At 40.2% G+C, this 21,831-nt stretch overlaps 3 protein-coding genes and 1 long non-coding RNA gene across 33 annotated transcripts in view; 2 read left to right on the forward strand and 2 right to left on the reverse strand.

Moving 5' to 3' along the window:
* The window catches only part of radil2a (Ras association and DIL domains 2a), a 206,282-nt gene that overhangs the window by 124,143 nt on the left and 60,308 nt on the right, over window positions 1-21,831 (forward strand). For 3 of the 8 annotated variants that reach the window (XM_051888390.1, XM_051888389.1, XM_051888384.1), the window contains exon 15: window positions 808-947. The exons of 2 other annotated variants lie outside the window; for them this stretch is intronic. In XM_051888390.1, coding sequence (XP_051744350.1) covers window positions 808-947 — 140 coding nt within the window. Of the gene's footprint in view, window positions 1-807; window positions 948-1,500; window positions 2,354-21,831 lie in introns of those variants that run through there. 3 more of the 8 variants (XM_051888387.1, XR_007929275.1, XM_051888386.1) reach the window with 3 other exon arrangements.
* The window catches only part of LOC127509550 (NACHT, LRR and PYD domains-containing protein 12-like), a 238,303-nt gene that overhangs the window by 83,295 nt on the left and 133,177 nt on the right, over window positions 1-21,831 (reverse strand). For 2 of the 23 annotated variants that reach the window (XM_051888380.1, XM_051888370.1), the window contains 2 exons: window positions 19,010-19,056; window positions 18,864-18,934 (listed from right to left, as the gene is read on the reverse strand). The exons of 13 other annotated variants lie outside the window; for them this stretch is intronic. In XM_051888380.1, the coding sequence (XP_051744340.1) occupies window positions 18,864-18,934; window positions 19,010-19,056 (118 nt within the window). Of the gene's footprint in view, window positions 1-17,821; window positions 18,935-19,009; window positions 19,057-21,831 lie in introns of those variants that run through there. 8 more of the 23 variants (XM_051888375.1, XM_051888369.1, XM_051888368.1 and 5 more) reach the window with 7 other exon arrangements.
* LOC127509555 (uncharacterized) lies at window positions 2,485-16,054 on the reverse strand. Its single transcript, XR_007929277.1, has 4 exons — window positions 16,000-16,054; window positions 3,579-3,726; window positions 3,249-3,335; window positions 2,485-3,150 (listed from the first exon to the last, which is right to left on the reverse strand). It is a non-coding gene; the product is annotated as an uncharacterized LOC127509555 (long non-coding RNA).
* On the forward strand, window positions 5,710-9,303 carry LOC127509552 (uncharacterized). Its single transcript, XM_051888391.1, has one exon. The coding sequence runs from the start codon at window positions 7,964-7,966 to the stop codon at window positions 9,272-9,274; it is 1,311 nt and encodes a 436-aa protein (XP_051744351.1). The 5' UTR covers window positions 5,710-7,963; the 3' UTR covers window positions 9,275-9,303.

Here is a 21,831-nt window from a genome sequence, read left to right on the forward strand (position 1 = left end):
ATATAAATTGAGTGTTTAATTCAAGTCTTCTGAAGAGACACGATCACTTTTATGATAAACATGTATTGGGTAAAACAGGTCTATTTTGTTTAATTATAAGCTCGCTTCATCAAATATCTGGCTAGATTCGTTCACTGAACATGTTGCAGTGCATTATGGGATTGTCTTTTCTGCAAAAGAATATATGTGTTGCTTCCTTGGAATTTGGTTTTAGTCAAAGATATCTTGGACGGCAGCACAGTGTCGTTGCCTACCTTTTGTAACAGATTTTGCATCATGAGTGTGTCTGTGAGGCCTTAAAATACTGCCTACATGGCAGCTCACTAGGGTTTGGAGCAGAGTCATAGTTTCTTAGAGCTTCTTTGTTCACTTGCTCAGAGACTTTGGCCCTGTAAATGACTTGGAATTGCTGACTTAAGTGTTCACTATGAGGTGCACGTGTGGGGGGTTATGTTTTACGAGAAGCTGCTCAGTAGGGGATGGATGGGTTTGCGTTAGCCACACCGATTGTCTTCTGAAGCAACAATGAGTCCAGAGCTTGACTGAACGTGAGAAGATCTCCTGTGTTTCCCAGAACTGCACTGACATTGAGGTTGATGTTAACAATAAGATGAAGTAAGAACCTGATGACTGTGTGGTTGAGCCTTCAGAGACAATAAAACATCATGTGACTCAGGACGCTCTCAAACAAATGCACCACTAGGGTGATACAGCGGGGATCAAACTAATCATTTCCTGTTGATGCGGATCCTCATCTAGTCATCGCTAATCTCGAGTCTTGTCTTTGTTCTGGCTTGTTGGTGATAGAAAACTCCCCTGCGAGTGAGTGGGATCTACGTGAAGTCAGTGGTGCCAGATTCCCCAGCAGCCCTCAGCCAGAGACTCAGAGCGGGCGACCGAATCCTCGCTGTGAATGGAGTCAGTCTGGTGGGCGTGGACTACCACAGGTGAACAACATCTGACATGCTGCTGAAGGGTGGCATTTTACCTTACAATACTTCTTCTTTGTCTCCAATGATTAAAAAAATATTCCTATTCACATTATAGATAACTAGATTTTTCCTGGTTTGGCTGAAATAATGGATCCTCTGATATCCACCCATAAGTCATTTGAGAGCAAATATATAGAATAATGTCAAAAAAGCTGAAAAATATTGTATTGTTTTAGTGATATGGCCCAATCATAGGCAGGACTACCTTTCTTTATCTTTAAGCGAAATATCTTACTTCTTTCTTTTGATTTTGGAGAGAAATAATGTCCTGTATGTATGTTTGTACCCAGAACTCCTGAAAAACCACAACATATTCATTGTGTTTGCACACAATTGGTGAATAAAGCTCATTCTGATTCTGAAATAAGAAACTTGAACATGTTCTGAATATTAGATTCACATTATAAGATTTAATACAGACATCTGAGGTTTAACAGATGAGATGATGGACGTTCTTGACACTGAAACTGACCGAATAACCCTCCCCTGCTCCTTCTTTTCCTGACAGTGGAAGAGAACTCATCCGGACGCCAAGCGATTCGCTCCGATTACTGGTGGCCAAAACCGAATCCAGGAACTTCATCACCAGATGCTGAGAAACACAACAGACTCGTCTGGATTCTTGACTCAATCATTGAGCTGATTTTCCTCATTGATCCATTCAGACAAATCTGGAACTCAAATATTTTGCTGAAACCAAAGTAAAGGCAATTCAACTGGATTATTTAATGTTTTTATTTTTTAAGTTGTTGTTTTTGTTTCTGCTGGCAAACTCTTTGTCTCAAAAGGCCAGAATAATATGTTGATATCTTCCATTAATAGTGTTTATTTCACACTTTTCTTTCTATCTTTAATGTAACATAGTTTACCAGATGTTTTAAACCGTTGTTTACCAGTGTTTTATTTTCATTTAGTATCTGTCCGTCTGTCATTTTCTGGTTTCATGAGAAATAGTTGTGGTCCAGACAGGGTTATTTCAGTTTCCTTAAAGCTCAAACTGGAAGGAAAAGACGATTACAGCTTCATTCTCTGTTCATAACATCCAAATACTGCTGTAAATCAATGAGAACTACATTAGTTTTTAGTCAGTTTGTAATATTTAACCAAAGTATCACTATTAAAGTGCTGTTTTAAATGGTTCATGTTGCTGATGTTATGAAACTATTGTACTGTTTTCATATTGATATTTCTTGTGAGGTTCCTGATGTCAGTCATAATGATGATATTCTTCTCAGTGCCAGAGAAACAGTGTTATATTGTGTCATCTGTGTTCATGATGGCGTATAAAAACAATCAGTTGTAATATTTATGTGTTATTGTACAAGTGTAATAAATATTATTTTGATTTCTTTTTAAAGAAATTTTTCTGTCTTGTGTTGATGGATCCTATTGAACAGGAAGTTGGGTGGTGCACAGCCATCATTTTAATAGTTTATTGGCTTTAGTAATTTTAAATATATGTGCAAAAAGATGATTTTGTCTGTTTTGGAGTACACCAGCATATAAATGTCTTCAAAACTAACAGACATGGACTAAAAGCCACAAAGCTCTAGTTTGTATTTCTCAGGCTCTTTAACTGCGGTCTCGTCCTGCTCTGTTGGGTCTGTTAGTCTGAAGAGGGTTTAGAAATGAAATCTAAATAAAGCAACAGCACACTTCTGGGTGAACGAGGAGTCCAGCTGCTGTGAGATGGAGTAGAAGATCATGGAGGAGCTCAAGGGTGTGTCTGTCAGAGATGCTGCTCACCGCAAACACATTTATAGAGCATTTATTGAGTGAGTTTCCACTGCAGCAGCGACACACACACCATATACAGGAGCTCATGCTGAGACGCTGCGCTTTAACGTGATCTTTACACACATTCAGCTCTTTAAAGAGATTTAAGAAAAGCTGTTGAGTCAGGTTAGTTTGAATATTCAGCTAACGACAATGTCTTACATTAACTAGAGCCCTTTACTTACCTTAAGATTTTAGGATGTTTATTAAGATGTTTTTAATGTTCATGAGTTGAGGACTTAAATTCATTCTCTTCATCTTGTTTTCTCTCGGTCTCATCTGAATGGTCAGACTCGTGCTGTTTTATTTAGACAGACATTGGGTTTTGTGGCTGTCACTCCACGTCTGGTCCAATATGAACATAAGAGTTACATCTGCGATGCTGTGTTTGAAATAACATGATTTGTTTGGATTATTCAAATGATAATCTACATCCTCTCCTCTCACTTTTAAAAGCGTTAAACATCTCATGATATTTACCTGGTTGAATGGACATTGACACAGAAGCAGAGTTTGACTCTTGTGTTAGTGCTGTTGGTTTGGGTCAGTGTTCGTACATGAGCAGGACTGTGACAGAGAGAGGAAATTTAAACAATGGCTCTGGTTATGCAGCATCTAAATCCATCATGCTTCATCTGTACTTCTATATCTTTTCATTCCCAACATTACAGGAGATGGATGGAGGCGTTTGTAAGTATTTCACAGCCGTGAGAGAATGAATAGTGTTGTTAGTGAGACACTTTCTCCAGACACAGCAGATCTAGTCTGGAGTTTGAGCAGCCAGAGGATGAACGAGATGAATTCACTCACTCGACCCTCAGTGACGGCAGGTTAGTTGAGCTCATGTTTTCTGTCACTATATGAGCTTCTGTCTGAGTGATGTTTGTCTCCCTCTGCTGGACTGAGTGGATCGAACCTCCAGACAGATCAGATTTTTTGAGACAATCATGCTTGAGGACTGGAAAAGAAACCAGGAGAGAGATTACAGTTCATGGTCATCATGGCAAATGCTTTCTTACAATGCTGTACAAAAGACTAAAGTAAGACTGTTAAAGCAACAATCACTGCTGGAGAAACAGTGACTGAACTGCAGAATCTCACAACAAGATATGAGAGACACAGACATCTTTTCCGAAGTGAGGGGGGCAGAAATGTCAGGCGTAATACCAGTTTTTATCTGACCTTTGTCTAACTGACACATTTTATTTTTTATCTTTTAATTCGGTAAGAAATCGCTTCTGAACAATAACCACTGATATCTATAATATTTTTCCCAATATTTCATGGCAATTTTATGATTGGTTTATGTACTACAAACACTTGTGCATGAAGTCCTCATGGATTTTACACAATGCAAATGATCAAAAATATACAGTACCTTTCAGAAGTTTGGAAACAAGTCTCTTTCTCTCACCAAAGCTGAATTTATTTAATCAAAAATACAGTAAAACTGTAATATTGTGAAATAGTATTATAATTTAAAATAACTGTTTTCTATGTGAACATATAGTAAAATGTAATTCATTCCTGTGATCAAAGCTGTATTTTCAGCATCATTACTCCAGTCTTTAGTGTCACATGATCCTTCAGAAATCATTCTAATATGATGATTTGATGATCAAGAAACATTTATGATTATTAATGTTGAAAACAGTTGTGCTGCTTCATATTTCTGGAAACCATGATACCATTCAAACATTTGTTGTAAGATTAAAAAAAGAAAAATGTATTCATCAAGCATGCATTAAATTTATCAAAAGTGACAGTGAAGACGTGTATAATATTAAAAAAGATTTATATTTAATAAATGCTTTAATAAATGTAATAAAAGTAAATGTAATAAATGCAAATAAATCCTGTTACTTTCTATTCATCAAAGAATCCTGAAAAATAAAATGCATCATGGTTTCCACAACAATTTTTTTTTTTTTTCCCCACAACAATTTTAAGCAGCACAACTATTTTCAACACTGATAATAATCATAAATGTTTCTTGAGCAGCAAATCATCATATTACAATGATTTCTGAAGGACCACGTGACACTGAAAACTGTAATAGTAATATTTCGCAATATTACTGTTTGTGCAGCCTTGGTGATCATAAGAGACTTATTTCAAAAACATTAAAAAGTCTGTCAATAAGCACTGCATTATTGATATACTTTTTTGTCAATAAATATCTTGAGTTGGCTTTAAAACACACACATAAACCATATATTGTCGCAATCGTCTTCACGTTTCATCAGTCAAAACGTTTCTACTTTTTGTTAAACTGCTGCTACAGCGAATAGCTGGTGGAGAGAGAGAGAGAGAGAGAGAGAGAGAGAGAGAGAGAGAGAGAGACTTTGACTTTTCAAACACTTTAATTATATAAACATTACAAACCTTAAAAAAAAACTTAACCAAACATATTCCAAAACATTACCAATTAAACACCAAATTCCCTGACTCACACACAGTCACCAAAGCCCCCCCTAACACACCATTTCCATTCAAAATAAAAAATATTATTAGTATGTTGATAATAAGTATGTTCAATTACTATTCTTGTCTCCACAACAGACTTAGAGTTACAATATTCACATTTTCACCAGAATTTTTACACTGATGAGACTTTAAAATTACAAGCTTAGCCTGTCCCATTAAAAAATTAGCAAGTATACACTGTTGCTGCCAAGACCTTTTATATCTGCAACCCAGAATAAATAGACTATTGGTAAATGTAAAACCTAATCTTACAATCATTTTCTCCAATAATTCAAATAACGGGTTAATTCTACAACACTCGCAAAACATATGAAACACACTGTCAAGAGCATTACAGAAAGGACATTCTGGTAAAACAGCCTTGTTGATCTTTGACACAAAAGAGTTTGAGGCTATAATACAATGTAGTATCCTCCACTGAATATCTCCACATCTCTTAGAGATCGGAGGCTTATACAATAACCTCCACGATGGATAAAAATCATCTGAAATAGAAAGCAAAGATCTCCATTTAGTATCTGGTCTTTGCTTCAATTGTCCCAAATGTACAGATTTAACACAAATATGGTAAAAGTTTTTTCCCAATACAATGAAACACCAAAGCACCATGACCTTTTAACAATTTTGTCTGACTGTTAACATCAGATTCCCAATCTTTAGGAACTACTTTAAACTTTAAAAGTCTGAGAAATAAAACCATTCTGAATACCATTATTGATAAAAGAAAGGAAAGTCTGAGGGAAGGATGTCTTAAGATTCCGAACTAATCCTTCCACAATTCTTACTGAATTTATCCCAACTTGATCAGCAATTGAATGTACAGTTCTCCATTGACCATTCTTTAAATCAATCAAGTCCATGACTTTTGATAACCCAGCATTCAAAAATTTAATGACTAAAGATGATGACACATTGGCAGAAAACTGAAAAAGGGGATTAAAAAAAAAGAGGTTCTAAAAAACCATAATGTTCATCCTCATTTCTCAATATTTTAAAATCACTCACTTTTTAGAATCACTCCTGGGTAAAAACTGAAAGGTAAAGAATACTGTGACAAAGCTGACCTAATTGTCACCGCTGGGCAACACTGGCACACATACACATGCACTCACACAGTAATACTAACCTTTGTAATGGTCCACGCTCATTTCTCCTCCCACTGTTGCTGCTATCGGCGGCGCGGGTGCACACGCAGTCCCGATGGCACACGGACATGTTGAACATTATTTCTTTGCCCCTCCGTCAGTATTCATAACCCTGGACATTTCACACACTCACACTGTACGTTGATGGATGTATAGTCTTGTTCTGTCCTTGTTTTAGTGTGTTTAATTGGGCATGCGATGGTCGGCGTTCCAGTGTGAGACGCTGCGTCGGCAAAACAGAGCAATCGAGCGGCGATTGGTTATGACATCACTGACCGCGCCGCACCGGCGCAGTGCACCGGAAGCCAGCCAAACCATTGTGTAATGTTAATAGGGGTACCCATGTTTTATGTGTGATAAAATTGAAGTGTTAAATGTATTATTCTTGTAGTGAATGTTTTTATTTGTGGATTATGTGTGGAGTTTGTGTTTAATGTTAATTAAATGTATAGGATTGAGTGAAAATGGGTTAAGAAATGAGTTTATACCTGCTATACATACCTGGTTTGAGGAGTCCCGTGGTAGGGGCGGGGTGTAGTCTGGCCTATATAAGAGCAGGCCAGACTCAAACTAATTGCTTGTTTACCAAGTCAAAGTGAGAGTGCAACTGCGGTGCCTCGAACGAACCTCCAGTCACCTGTATATTGTGGATACTTACCTGTACATATTTTTGATTGGATTATTTCCTCTTTATTTTGCTGTTTGTTGTTTTTTTTTTTGGTACTTTGGGTTTTTTTTTTTGGTTTTTCCCCCATCGTTGTTGTGCACCTATATATATTATATTTTTCACCGTTGGACTGTGTATATTTTTGGCACTGTAAATAAACACACTTGCACAAAAGTGCTATTGCGGGCTGAGCCATCATTTTTAACGTCTTTTACGGACATTCACTTCATCCCCAAGCGAGTGGTGGTTCTCGCTTCATCACATTTGGTGGCAGCGGTGGGATGGCAACCCGCAAGACAGTGCCAAAAGGTAGAAAACCCAGGACGGGTTTGCGGTCCCAGGTGAAGGCGGTGGCTAAGGAGGAGGGGACCTGGGATTCGATGGAATCTACAGAGGAAGAGGAGGCAGCTGCAAAGCTTCCTGAAGCCTCAGCAAAGGCCAGTTCACCGCAGTCCAAGCCCGTCACGTCCAGTGCAACGTCTGGTGAAGGAATGGTGTCCCTGATGCACAAATTCCTTGACGCACAAGAGCAGAGGGAAGAGAGATATCTGTGAGAGCTCCGTGGACTACGAGAGTCCATCTTACAGTCGGTGCAGCCTGCAAAGACCTCGTTAGACATGGATAGTCTACGGATGGACCTACCAACACCAGCAGCACAGAGAGTCTCCACACGAGGTGGTCCAGCACATGTCCTAGACTCCACAAATGTTCCTGCATCAAGCCAGCCAATGCTGCGTTCTGAACCAAAGATGCCAGCCTTCCAGCAGGGGGAAGACATTGAAAACTATCTTCGGCAGTTCGAGCGGCTGGCCAGGACCTGGGGATGGCCTGAGCAGGAGTGGAGCTTTTGACTCGTTCCACTGCTGACAGGGCAGGCACTGGAGGCGTACCTAGCGATGGATGAGGAGCAGGCGGAGGTGTATGCTGATCTAAAGGAAGCACTGCTGGAGAAATTTAACATCTCATCAGAAACCTACCGCCAGCGCTTCCGAACGTCCTTTGTTCCAACGGGAGAATCACCAACAGAAACCTACCATCGCTTAAGGAATCTGTATCGACGATGGGTATGGCCTGAGGAGCACTCTAAAGAGGAGATTGGTGAGGCTATTATCCTGGAGCAGCTTCTTCGCGTGCTTCCGTATGATACTCGCACCTGGGTACGGGAGCATGAGCCGACGACGGGGCTGGCAGCAGCGAAGCTGGCTCAACAGTACATGAACGCTCACCGTGGAGGCCCACGCACTCAACAACCACCTGGAGGTACTGTACGTTCTGTTTCTGATAGCTCTGGGGCTGGGGTTGAGAGACGTCATGCTGATCGTACAGACAATGCACAAGGCCAAAAATCGACTGTGGGCAAGGGATTAATTTGCTTTTATTGCCAACAGCCAGGACACAAAGCATCGGTGTGCCCTGGGCGAAAAGCAAAACTGACTGGATTTTGTTATGTTCCCAGAGAGGAAGGCAATGTGAGAGACTTTGTAGAGGGAAGTCAAAATGTGTGCAATGTAACAGTGAATGGACATTCTTTGCAAGCTCTTTTGGACACTGGTAGCACTCTTTCGCTGTTGAAGCCATGTTTTGTATCAAATGTCAATTATGTGAATACCACCGCTGTTCAGTGTGTACATGGGGACGTAAAGCAGTATCCCCGAGCTGAAGTGATTGTTGAAGTGCATGATAAATTGTACTTGTTAAATGTTGCCATAATTGATAACTTACCAGCTGACATGATTCTGGGTCGAGACCTACCGGTCCTGAATGATCTGTTACAAACCACCGAAGACTTTGAAACTGCTACCCCTTCTGCTACTGTTAAAGTGTCATGTCCTGTTGTCACTCGGGCACAAGCCAAGGCAGGTCTGCAGCCACTGCCAGACTTAGACAGTAGTCTGTTGCAGGGCGGGACTAAGGGCCCAAGAAAGTCACGCCGACAGCGGCGGCTAGAGAAGTACCTGGGTACCCCAGTCTCCAAGAATTCTGTGGATGGTCTTGATGTTAGTGACTGGAGGATCCCGGAGGACATTTCAAAATTGCAAAGGGAGGATGAGTCTTTAAAATTACTATTTGAAAAAACTGAGTGTGAAAATGCATCCAATTTGGGCAATCAAAAGTATGTTGTGTTGAATGGAGTGTTGTATTTGCAGACAAATGATGTGACACGTTTGGTTGTTCCAACATGCTGCTGCCATATTGTCTTACATTAAGCACACACTGATCCCTGGGCTGGCCACCTGGGACAGCAGAAAACATATGCACGCATTAGTTCACGCTTTCACTGGCCCACACTATACACGGATGTACAGACATATTGCAATACATGTGCCGTTTGTCAAAAGACCAGTGTTGGTTCCCAGCGCGGTAAAGCACCCCTGCAACCTCTCCCTGTGATCTCTGCTCCTTTCAGACGCATCGCCATGGACATCGTGGGCCCACTTGAAAGAAGTAGTACAGGACATCGGTACATCCTGGTGGTCAGTGAATATGCTACAAGATATCCAGAAGCCTTCCCACTCTGATCCATCACCACGCCCAAAATCATCCATGCCCTCGTCCAACTTTTCTCCAGAGTAGGCATCCCTGAGGAGATCCTGACAGACCAGGAAACCAACTTCACCTCGCGGCTAATGGGGCACCTGAACCGGCAGCTGGGTATCGCCGCCATCAAGACGAGCCCATACCACCCTCAGATGGATGGCCTGGTGGAGAGATTTAATCAAACCCTGAAGAACATGCTACGGAAGTTTGTTGCAGACACGGGACGTGATTGGGACAAATGGCTGCCTTTTGTGCTTTTTGCCTATAGAGAAGTACCTCAAGCCTCAACTGGGTTCTCTCCATTCGAACTCCTCTATGGCTGGCAAGTGCGGGGACCATTGGACCTACTGAGAAAGGGGTGGGGGGACCCTGCCTCCAGAACCGAGAAGAAAGGCATAGTGCAGTATGTGCTTGAGATGAGAGATCGGCTTGAGCGGTACTGGGAACTGGCAAAAAAGAACCTGCAAGAGGCACAACAAGCTCAAAAACAATGGTATGACCAGCATGCAAGACTTCGACAGTTCTAGCCGGGGCAGAAAGTGCTACTCCTGTTACCAACATCATCGAATAAACTGTTGGCCAAGTGGCAAGGACCATACACGGTGGTCCGCAAGATGGGGCCAGTGACCTACGAGATCCACCACCCTGACAAAGGGAAAGCCAAACAGACTTACCACGTAAACCTACTAAAGGAGTGGAAAGAGTTAGTCGGTAAGGCAACAGAGAAATCACTTCTGGTACGGAAGGTGGAGGATGTGGAGGATGAAGGTTCAGAGGCAAGAGCTCAGAGACAGCCGTCAGTGGTGAGTTTGGATCACCTAGATGACGTGAGAAAAGAAGAGCTACATCATCTCATGAACCAATTTCCTGCTTTGTTCCACCAGAGGCCTGGGCGGACTGAAATTATCCAACACACCATACACCTGACTGACCCAACACCCTCAAGACAGCGGCCTTACCGTGTTCCTGAAAGGCTGGTGGAACCTCTAAAGGAAGAGGTCAAGATGATGAAGGAACTAGGAGTAATAGAGCCCTCGGTGAGTGAATGGAGCAGCCCCATGGTCATTGTCCCAAAGAAGGATGGGACACTGCGTGTCTGCATCGACTTCCGTAGACTGAATGCACAATCAAAGTTTGATGCCTACTCAATGCCGAGAGTGGATGATTTGTTGGAGAAAATAGGACAAGCCCAGTTTATTACCACCCTGGATCTGTGCAAGGGTTACTGGCAGGTGCCCCTCGATCCAGCCTCCAGACCATACACAGCATTCCGGACCCCACTTGGGCTATATCAGTTTACGGTCCTTCCTTTTGGCCTGCATGGGGCACCTGCCACGTTCCAGAGGTTAATGGATCGCGTCCTCCAGGGCTGTGAGGAATGGTCTGCTGCCTATCTGGATGATGTTGTGATCCACAGTAACTCCTGGCCTGAGCATCTACAACATGTGCGACAGACCTTGGAGAAGATACAAGCAGCCGGGTTGACACTGAATGTAAACAAATGCGAGTGGGCACGTCAAGAAGCTAGTTACCTTGGATTACCGACCACAGAGCACTGACCTGGATCCAATCTATGAAAGACCATAACGCCAGAGTTACAAGATGGTACTTAGCCCTGCAACCATACAACTTCAAGATACGACATCGACCTGGCAAGCAGAATGTGGTCGCCGACTACCTGTCCCGGTTCCCGGTCAGTGTGCGGCTTGGAGAGGGGGGAGGTAATGTGACAAAGCTGACCTAATTGTCACCGCTGGGCAACACTGGCACACATACACATGCACTCACACAGTAATATTAACCTTTGTAATGGTCCACGCTCATTTCCCCTCCCACTGTTGCTGCTATTGGCGGCGCGGGTGCACACGCAGTCCCGATGGCACACGGACATGTTGAACATTATTTCTTTGCCCCTCCGTCAGTATTCATAACCCTGGACATTTCACACACTCACACTGTACGTTGATGGATGTATAGTCTTGTTCTGTCCTTGTTTTAGTGTGTTTAATTGGGCATGCGATGGTCGGCGTTCCAGTGTGAGACGCTGCGTCGGCAAAACAGAGCAATCGAGCGGCGATTGGTTATGACATCACTGACCGCGCCGCACCGGCGCAGTGCACCGGAAGCCAGCCAAACCATTGTGTAATGTTAATAGGGGTACCCATGTTTTATGTGTGATAAAACTGAAGTGTTAAATGTATTATTCTTGTAGTGAATGTTTTTATTTGTGGATTATGTGTGGAGTTTGTGTTTAATGTTAATTAAATGTATAGGATTGAGTGAAAATGGGTTAAGAAATGAGTTTATACCTGCTATACATACCTGGTTTGAGGAGTCCCGTGGTAGGGGCGGGGTGTAGTCTGGCCTATATAAGAGCAGGCCAGACTCAAACTAATTGCTTGTTTACCAAGTCAAAGTGAGAGTGCAACTGCGGTGCCTCGAACGAACCTCCAGTCACCTGTATATTGTGGATACTTACCTGTACATATTTTTGATTGGATTATTTCCTCTTTATTTTGCTGTTTGTTGTTTTTTTTGGTACTTTGGTTTTTGTTTTGGTTTTTTTTTGGTTTTTCCCCCATCGTTGTTGTGCACCTGTATATATATTTCACCGTTGGACTGTGTATATTTTTGGCACTGTAAATAAACACACTTGCACAAAAGTGCTATTGCGGGATGAGCCACTATTTTTAACATCTTTTACGGACATTCACTTCGTCCCCAAGCGAGTGGTGGTTCTCGCTTCATCACAAATACACTTTCTCCACCATGGTCTTCTGCATTAGGAACAACTGTTTATCAAACCCCAATCCTCCAAAATTATTGATTATATGTAATCCAAACACAACCCAAGGCACAAGATCTGAACTGTACAAAAGTTTTTGTAATGACTGTAATCTCATTGCCAGGATCTTAGATTCCAAATGTATTAGTCCTTGGCCTCCCTCTGCCACAGGAAGATAAAGGACACCTGGAGGAAGCCAATGGCAGCCATCCCAAAAAAAGTTGATAAATGCTTTTTGAACTCCTAAAAGCAAATCTTTAGGAGGATCTAATATGGTAAATTTATGCCATAACATTGAAGCTGCTAGATTGTTAATGACTAAACATCTCCCCCTAAAAGAGAGATGTGGCAGAATCCACCGCCACTTCTGGATTCTAAGAATTACCTTGTCAGCTAGCCCTTCCCAGGTTTTCCGTGTAACCTTTAGTCCCAAAATATAAACCAAGGATTCTAAATCCATCCCTGGTCCATTTACATTGCTGTGGCAGCCTAGGAGGTCCTGCACCCTGCCAGTCTCCCAAAAGCAAGGATGAACATTTCTCCCAATTAATGCGTGCAGATGAAGCTTGCTGAAATTTGTTTAAAGCTAAAATCAATCTTGTAACATCTTCTGAATCTTTTATTACTACTGTTACATCATCAGCATATGCTGTAAGTTTGACTGAATCAACACTGGGGGCGCTAGGTATATTAAACCCACTTAGCTGCCTCCTAAGTGAGACTAATAAAGGTTCAACAGAAATTGCATACAAAAGACCAGAAAGAGGACACCCTTGCCTTATCCCCCTGGTTACAGGGAAGGGCCTAGTTAAGGAACCATTAATTTTCAACATACTATAAATTTCGTTATATAACATTTCAATGAGGGATCTAAAATAAGGACCAAAACCAAAAGCTTCCAGAGTTTTAAATAAGTACTGGTGATCAACCCTGTCAAACGCTTTTTCTTGGTCCAATGAAAGAAATCCAATGTCTAAATTATGCATTTTTGCCACAGTAATCATATCCCTCATCAAGAACAGATTATCAAATATTGTCCTTTTGGGAACACAATATGTTTGGTCCATATGAATGACTGATGCCATATATTTCTTTCTATGATGCTTTCTACGATGCTATATACTTCTTTCTATGAGTCTATTAGTCAGAGATTTAGACAAAATCTTAAAGTCAACACATATCAACGATACTGGATGCCAATTCTTTAAGCATCCAAGATCCCCCTTTTTTGGAATTAATGTCAGAATTGCCCTTCGACAACTCAAAGGAAGGGTCCCTTGATCGATGGCTTCAAGAAAAACTTCATACATGTCCTGTCCAAGCACATTCCAAAAGGATTTAAAGAATTCTGTTGTAAGCCCATCCAATCCAGGTGACTTCCCAGAACCCAAATCTTGAACAGCTTGTGAAATCTCTCCAAAGGTCAAAGGCCTGTCCAACTCGCTACGTTCTTCTTCTGTTAATTTGGATAAGTCACATAAAAGTTCATCAGTTGCTGTATCATCACATAATTCCGAACGATATAAATCCTCATAAAAAGAAAGAGCATGAGATTGAATTTCCTGTTGATCTGTAGTCACACTGCCACCTGGTATTTTCAACTGATAAAAACTCTTCTGTTCCTTTGGCTTTTTTTCAAGACCAAAGAAGAATGATGTCGGAGCATCCATGTCATTCAGCTGAGCAAATCTGGTCCTTAGAAGGGCTGTTTTTCCTCGTTCTTCCAATAAATTCTTTAGAAGAAGTTTATCATTTGCAACAGAGTCAATAAAAGTTGAATTATTGTGGGTACAGTCACTGCTTTGCCCAAGGATAGCTTGTTCAAGGGACTTCATTCTTGCTTTTAGCGTTCCAGCACTATGTGCAGTGTACTGCTGGCAAAAAGATTGATTTGTGATTTACCAACATCCCACCATTAACTCAGTGACTGAAAATTACACCTGTCCTCTCTCCAAGCATTCAAGAAAAGATTAAAGGAGTGAAAAAAAGTGCAGTCCTGCAATAGTCTATTATTAAAGCGCCAATGTGATTTATAAGATTTAGAAAGACAAACAGAAACTACTACGGATACATAGTGATGGTCAGACAAAAAAGATGGTGAAATCGTACTACTAAAAAACCTACCCCTATTGTCCTTTTTGACATAAAAGCGATCAAGCCTAGCCCCTGACACATTATTGGAGTTAGCTTTTAACCATGTGTACTGTCTGGCTCCAGGAAAGGCCTCCCTCCACACATCAACTAAATTATGTTCTTTAATTAATTTCTTTAAACTCTCAGCAGAAGAATGGTGAGGTTCATCATGATTCCTATCTAAATATGAATTAACCGTACAATTAAAATCACCACCAAGTACAACAATATTTCCCTGAGGACACTGTAACAAAGCATCAGAAAGTGTTTTTAAAAAAGAGATACGTTCATGACCTACATTCGGTGCATACACATTAATAAAAGAAAAATGAGTATCACCAAAAACAATATCAGCTCTCAGAATCCGACCAGGTATAATTTCAACCGCAACTGGTTGTATACCAACACGTGAAGAAAAAAGGATGGCAACACCAGCACTAAGATTTGTGCCATGACTTAAAACACTACCTTTCCAATCACTAATCCACTGTGCTTGATTTTGCTGATCTGTATGTGTTTCTTGCAACAAAATAACATCTGCTTGTTTTAACCGCAGATAATCAAACAAAGTAACTCTCTTCTTCATGCACCGACAACCATTAACATTAAAGGTCCCAATGTTTAAGGTTGTCATGACGGAAAATAAAAGAATACAATGAAGAAAATATATCACTTTCGGATTTTCATCATCTTTTGACAATGAATCCAATTCAGCCCGCTGATCAGTTTTATCACTGCCATCCAGTACAGGAGCCACTTGCACAGTAGGTGTTTCAGGCTCAGACTCAATCTCAGTCTCATTTCGTTCAGTCACCTTATTATTAGTACATTTCAATTTGGTATGTCCATAGACCCCACAAGAGAAGCATTTCATTGATTCCGTGCTGATAAAAATTAGATAATCTTTACCTGCCAAAGTCAATTTTGCAGACACATCCAAGTGCTGAAATTCAGCATTCAAAATCATAGCGGTTTGGCATCTAAATGACATCACATGTTTTAAATCTGGATTTTTAACACCAAGTGGGATCATTTTAATCGGCATCATGGTTTTACCATATCGGCTAAGTAATCGCTCAAGTGGATCATTTGAAATGAACGAAGGCACATTGGAAAGAGTTACCTTTTTTTGAAGGGCTCGACAGCGGCAAAACAGGCCAAAACATCACCAACAGATAAGCCAACTTCCACTAAATGGTGAACCATAGACTCTTCCCTCACGAACACAACAACAGCTTTATTCATTCTGGACGCTGACAAAATATTCCGAGCACCTATATCGCTACTAATAGCCTTCAAACAGTCTTCAACAGTGATTGATTCGTCCGGTAAACATTTCAAACCATGCCAGGCTGTTAAGGTAGCAAACCCATCAGAATCTGATGGCATTTTCACAACCCCCAACTAATTACAAATAACAGCAAACTAAACAACACTAACTTTTCAAAATAATTGAAAGAAAGAATGAAAACTCACTCAAACAAGCCGCCACTCGCTCAAACACTCACGCAATCCTCCCAATCGCTCCGCACATGCGTAGTCACACACACAGAGAGAGAGAGAGAGAGAGAGAGAGAGAGAGAGAGCGCCCTCTGGCTTCGAGTATGAATGAAACAGACTTTACACGAGAGTTTTAGCGCTCATAATGTTCACATCACCTCGTTTTGGATAAGAATAAAACGACAGGTCATGAATGGACTGTCTTGTCTCTTTAAATTTAAATCTAGATTGATTCATATTGGACTTCACGTCCCTCGTGTTTTCTACGCCATGCAAGATACTCATCATTTATAGTTCAACTACAGTAAATCTACCCTTAAAAAAAAGATACTAACAACATTTACACGTTTAAAGGAGCCAATATCATTTTTAAAATGCAACTATTAGAATAAAAAAGACATTTAATTTCTCATTAAGAGCATTTCTCATTTGTCAGAGAAAAGAGAAATATATATATAGGTGCTATGTTAACCCATAGTTGGGTTACTTGTTGGGTTATTTTAACCCAACATATTTTAGTGAGTATATATATATATATATATATAGTGATATTTAAATGCTTAAAATTAATGAATGTGCTGCAAGAGTCAAAACAGATTCAAATAGAGTCTAGAATTGAATCTCATAAACAGTTGCTCCAGCAGAGCTTCTGAATGTTGCTTTCAAACAGCAAATAATCCTAAAACTGGCGACGTATCCTGTGGGATACAAACATTTGAGAGTGTCACAGACACGCCAGGCTCTACACTCACCCAATCACATCGCACTCCCTCTCCTGAGTACTGACAAGCCACACCTGACGCTCATTCACACTCATCACCACAGCCACATAAAAGACACTCCAGATCACTCAGTCACTGTCCGGTCTCGTTAACACATACCAGTGTTCACTTACCTCCAGGACTCCCTTGCTCATCTACTTACCTGTCTCCAGCGTCCTCAGTGATTCCCAGTGTCTCCTCGTCTCCTGTGCTTCTCCGGTGTGTTGTCTGTTCCACGTCTCCTGGCATCCACGCTCCCTAAGAACACACAGACAAGTATCAGTTCCAGTTCATCGGCTCATCGATCTATTCATCTGCTATCACTCACCTGCACTCTGCTCACGCTCTGCTTTACCTGAAATAAACCTGTTAATCCTTACCTGTGTCTCCGCTCCCTTCTGTATGTAACAGAGAGGCTGTGGGGAGAGCAGGGAAAGTTTGGGTCTCGTTTCTTGGTTTCATGTTGAAAGGGTGTTTGTTGTGAATATTTTGATATATTGTCTTTGTTCATAAATATTTTGTTCAGCTCACGGGCAGCATTTAAAAACAACATGACCACCTGTAGTGGGAAATCTACTCACCTTCTGATAAAACTTGATATATTTCACATATTTACAATATTTGGAGGAGACTTACATGTTACAATTTCTGTTATATTCTGTATATATGCATGTGTTTTTTGTTGAGCATCAGGCCTGTATGGCTCATAGATGCAGTTTTTTTTTTCAAATCAATGATAATTGAGAGATGGATGAATAAATGTTCCCCAATAGTTTATATATGACATTTATATTAACATGAAAAAATGTAAAAAGAAGTTTTCATTTTTTACATTAAAAAATGGTGTATGAAAATGAATAATCGAGCTGCTTCAGTCCAGTAAATGTTCATCTTACATTTACTTATATTATAAAAATCATTAAAATGAATGAGCAAAAGAGACTTTACTTGATAAAAAAAGTCTGAATTATCAATCAGAGGACAGAAGGAATGAAGGAGATTGTGTACGATATTAAATATGATACAGTAGACTAATATATTCATAAATAGGCATTATATTTATTATTCAACAGAATTTTACAAAGAATGTTTAGTTTAAGTTATGAGAGAATAAATGTCTTAAACTTAAAGCCAATTTGCATCGCCAAACAAGAATTATTTCTTCAATTCATTTATACAGTCAAACGGGCGACTATCCTGGAGACACAAACATTACAATAAAACATACAAGTCATATTTAAAAAAAATAAATAAAAATCATGAAATTGTATTATTTGTGTCATAATTAGAAAATCTGATTTCTCTTTATGGTCTTGCCCTTTTTACTGCTAATATGAAATTTACCTGTGCTGAATGAACTTATATGAGTTTGCATTATAAATGAATTCATAAATATTGTTTATCCGAATGGGTTAGAAGGATGTTTATTGTATGTTGTTAGTGAATAAAATGTTTTTAAATAGTTTAAAATATTGTGCCAAACAAGAACTCAGTTTTTTATTAATTTATACCCCCACAGTGGGAACAAACATCAAAATTAAAAGTCATATTTTGAAAGAAATGATCAAGTGTGTGTGTGTGTGTGTGTGTGTCAGCCAGTGTGTGTTGTTTATTGTGACACAGAGACACTGAAGAGTTATAATCATAAACACTAAATCCAGCACAGAGGGGTTCATCAGTGAATGTAGTGTTGAATGTGTGTAAGTGTGTGAGTGTGTGTGTGTCAGAGACGCTGTAGAAGGACAGAGTGCCGGCCGACACGTCCACAAACACTCCTGCTCTCTTACTGACTGAACGAGCAGAAGATACGACAGTTTCCTTCTTATTGTGACGGACAGTGAATCTGCGATCAGAGCAGATCAGACTCCAGGACTTCTCATTCAGTCCAAACACACAGTCACTCCCTCTTCCTTTCCTCTTGATTCCTTTATAAGCCACTGATATTTCAGCTTCATCTCCACTCCATTCAGCCTCCCAGTAACAGCATCCAGTCAGAGTCTCTCCACACAGAACCTGAAGACACCCATCAAATCTCTCTGGATGATCAGGATACGACTGATTCTGTCCCACATTCGTCACCTTCCTGTTCTCCTCAGACAGAACGAGTTCAGGGTGTGCTGTGTTTGGATCCAGTGTGAGATCACAGGCGTCTGAACACAAGAACAACATTTACAACAACAACATTTACAACAACAAACACTCAAACTGTGTGATTGATGACTTACACTTTTGTGGTCCTGCTGTAATCCTGAACTCTCCTCCGTGATCCACACTAGAAACACACACACACACACACACACACAATTATTATTATTATTATTATTATTAGTGGTGTTTTCCTCACTATTATCATCTCTGAATCTCACATTATTATTTTTTAGGAGGATCAATAAAGATCATCACAGATTCTCATTGATTCAGTCTGTAAGTTTAACCCTTCGGTCACCATAGCAACCATTCAGATCCCCCTAGCAAATGCATAGGAACTCCTAGTAACCACCTAAAATACCTTAGCAACCGCAAAGTAACACCCTAGCAACCACCTGGAACACCTGGCAAACCACCTACCAATGGCCTAGCAACCAGCCAGAACACCATAGCAACTGTCTAGCAACCACCCAATATACCCTAGCAACTGCCTAGCAATTCCATAGCAACCACTCAGAACATTCTAGCAACCACCTAGCCTTGCCCTAGCAACCACCTTGCAATGACCTAGCAACATCCTAGCAACCAACTTGCAATGACCTAACAACCACACAACACCCTAGAAACCGCCTAGCAAAGCCCTAGCAACCACCAAGAACACCTTAGCAACTGCCTAGTAATGCCTTAGCAACCACCCAGAATACCTTAGCAGTGACCGAGCAACTTCATAGCAACCGCCCAGAACACCCTAGCAACCACCTAGCTACACCCTAGAAACCACTAAAATCACCCTAACAACCGCCTAGCAACACTCTAGCAACCATCCAGGAAACCCTAGCAACCGCCTAGCAATGCCTTAGCAACCACCCAGTACACCCTAGTAACCGACAAGAACTTCCTAACAACTACCCAGAATACCTTAGCAACCATCTAGCAATTCCCTAGCAAGAACTCAGAACACCCTAGTAACTGCCTAGTAACCACACAGAATACCCTAGATCTTGCCTGCCAACTTCCTAGCCACACCCTAGCAACCATTTAGAGCACCCTAGCAACTGTATAACATCATGAATAAGCCATATTTCAGCACCAGAACATGATTGGCTCTCTTGCAGTCACATGTATCTCTCCTCATTCATCTTCTTCCTCCCGGGGCGTCTGGGAGAAGTGTCAGCGGCGTGAATGCTGTGAACTCTGCTGTCTCTCACTTGTTGGAGTTGGTGCCGCTCTGTTTTGTCACTGTGTTCGCTTTAATAACATTTTCTGATGCTTCCGCTGTTTCATTTCTGCAGGCACCAGTGTGAAGTGAAAGTGTCTCTGAAGTCGGCTCAGACGCAGATGGAAATGGTTTACAGTTAAACTGACAGCCGTCTTACTGTTTATTTGTGTCTCCGATTTAGATATGAGACTTTTACTAAGCCGACGCACCGTACCGTTTAAAGGTGACTTATGTAGTTTGTGCTGCACTAGCGCCACCTAGAGGAATCACAAAATTACAGCATATTTTGCAAACCCTAAACAACACCATCAGCTCTTACAGGTGATTATGAAGGCATGTCTCTACAGGTAAATATAGGACACTTTCAATAAAAGCTCCAACATATTAGAAACACTTTCTACCGTGTTGTTATGTGTCAAGAGAGTGAGCAACTGAGTATCGAACACTCTGTGTAGAGTGAACGCGAGCGTCAACTTATAATAAACAAATCCAATGTACATATCTGCACCGGGCAGTTTTGACACGACAGCATACCCGGTTAAAAAAAGTCACTGTTCGCCAAATATATACATATATAGTGAAGGTGAAAAGTCCGGAAGTCCGGTACCGGTCAAAAGTTTGGACACATTACTATTCTTAATGTTTTTGAAAGAAGTCTCTTCTGCTCATCAAGCCTGCATTTATTTGATCAAAATAGAGAAAAAAAACAGTAATATTGTGAAATATTACTACAATTTAAAATAATGGTTTTCTATTTTAATATACTTATAACCTTTGATCATTTTTTTCAGGATTCTTTGATTAATAATAAAAAAGGAACAGCATTTATTTAAAATAGAAATCTTTACAATATAACAACATACACTACCATTCAAAACTTTTTTTCAAAAGTAATTTTCTTTCTTTTTTTGAAATAAATGAATATGTTTATTCAGCGAGAATGTGCTAAATTGATAAAAGTGATGGTAAAGACTTATAAAAGAATTTCTATTTTGAATAACTGCTTTTCTTTTTAAGTTTTTATTCATCAATGAATCCTGAAAAAGTATCACAGGCTCCAAAAAAATATGAAGCAGCACAACTGTTTCCAACATTGATAATAAATTATAATTTCAGAATGATTTCTGAAGGATCATGTGACACTGAAGACTAAAGGAATGATGCTGAAAATAATTTTCTGAAAATGTAATAAAATCTTGAGCTCATAATGTAATAATTTTTATGTTATGAGAAATTTATTACATTATGAATTCACCAAAAACATGTCATATTTTCATAATTGTAATAGCTTTTAAAACATAAAAAAACATTAGTATTCCCTTAGAGTACATTTTTAAAAATCTAAATCCAGTCTTAAACTACCTGTGAAATTCAACACACGCACACACGCACACACACACACGCACACACACAGAGAGAGAGAGACACACACACACACACACACACACAGAGAGAGAGAGAGAGACACACACACCTCATTGATATACTGATACTGTGGTGGGTTTTAGACATTTTTACTCAGTGTTGGTATTTAACACTGTTTGTCATTTAACAGTATGTATACCAAGAAGTAGAAGTATAAGAAGTAGTAGTAGTAATAATAATAATAATAATAATAATAATAATAATATTATAATTATAGTAGTGGTATCAGTAATCTGGTGGATTTTTTTTAATTTT

The sequence above is a fragment of the Ctenopharyngodon idella genome, chromosome 3, assembly GCF_019924925.1.
Source record: "Ctenopharyngodon idella isolate HZGC_01 chromosome 3, HZGC01, whole genome shotgun sequence".
Lineage (NCBI taxonomy): Eukaryota > Metazoa > Chordata > Actinopteri > Cypriniformes > Xenocyprididae > Ctenopharyngodon > Ctenopharyngodon idella.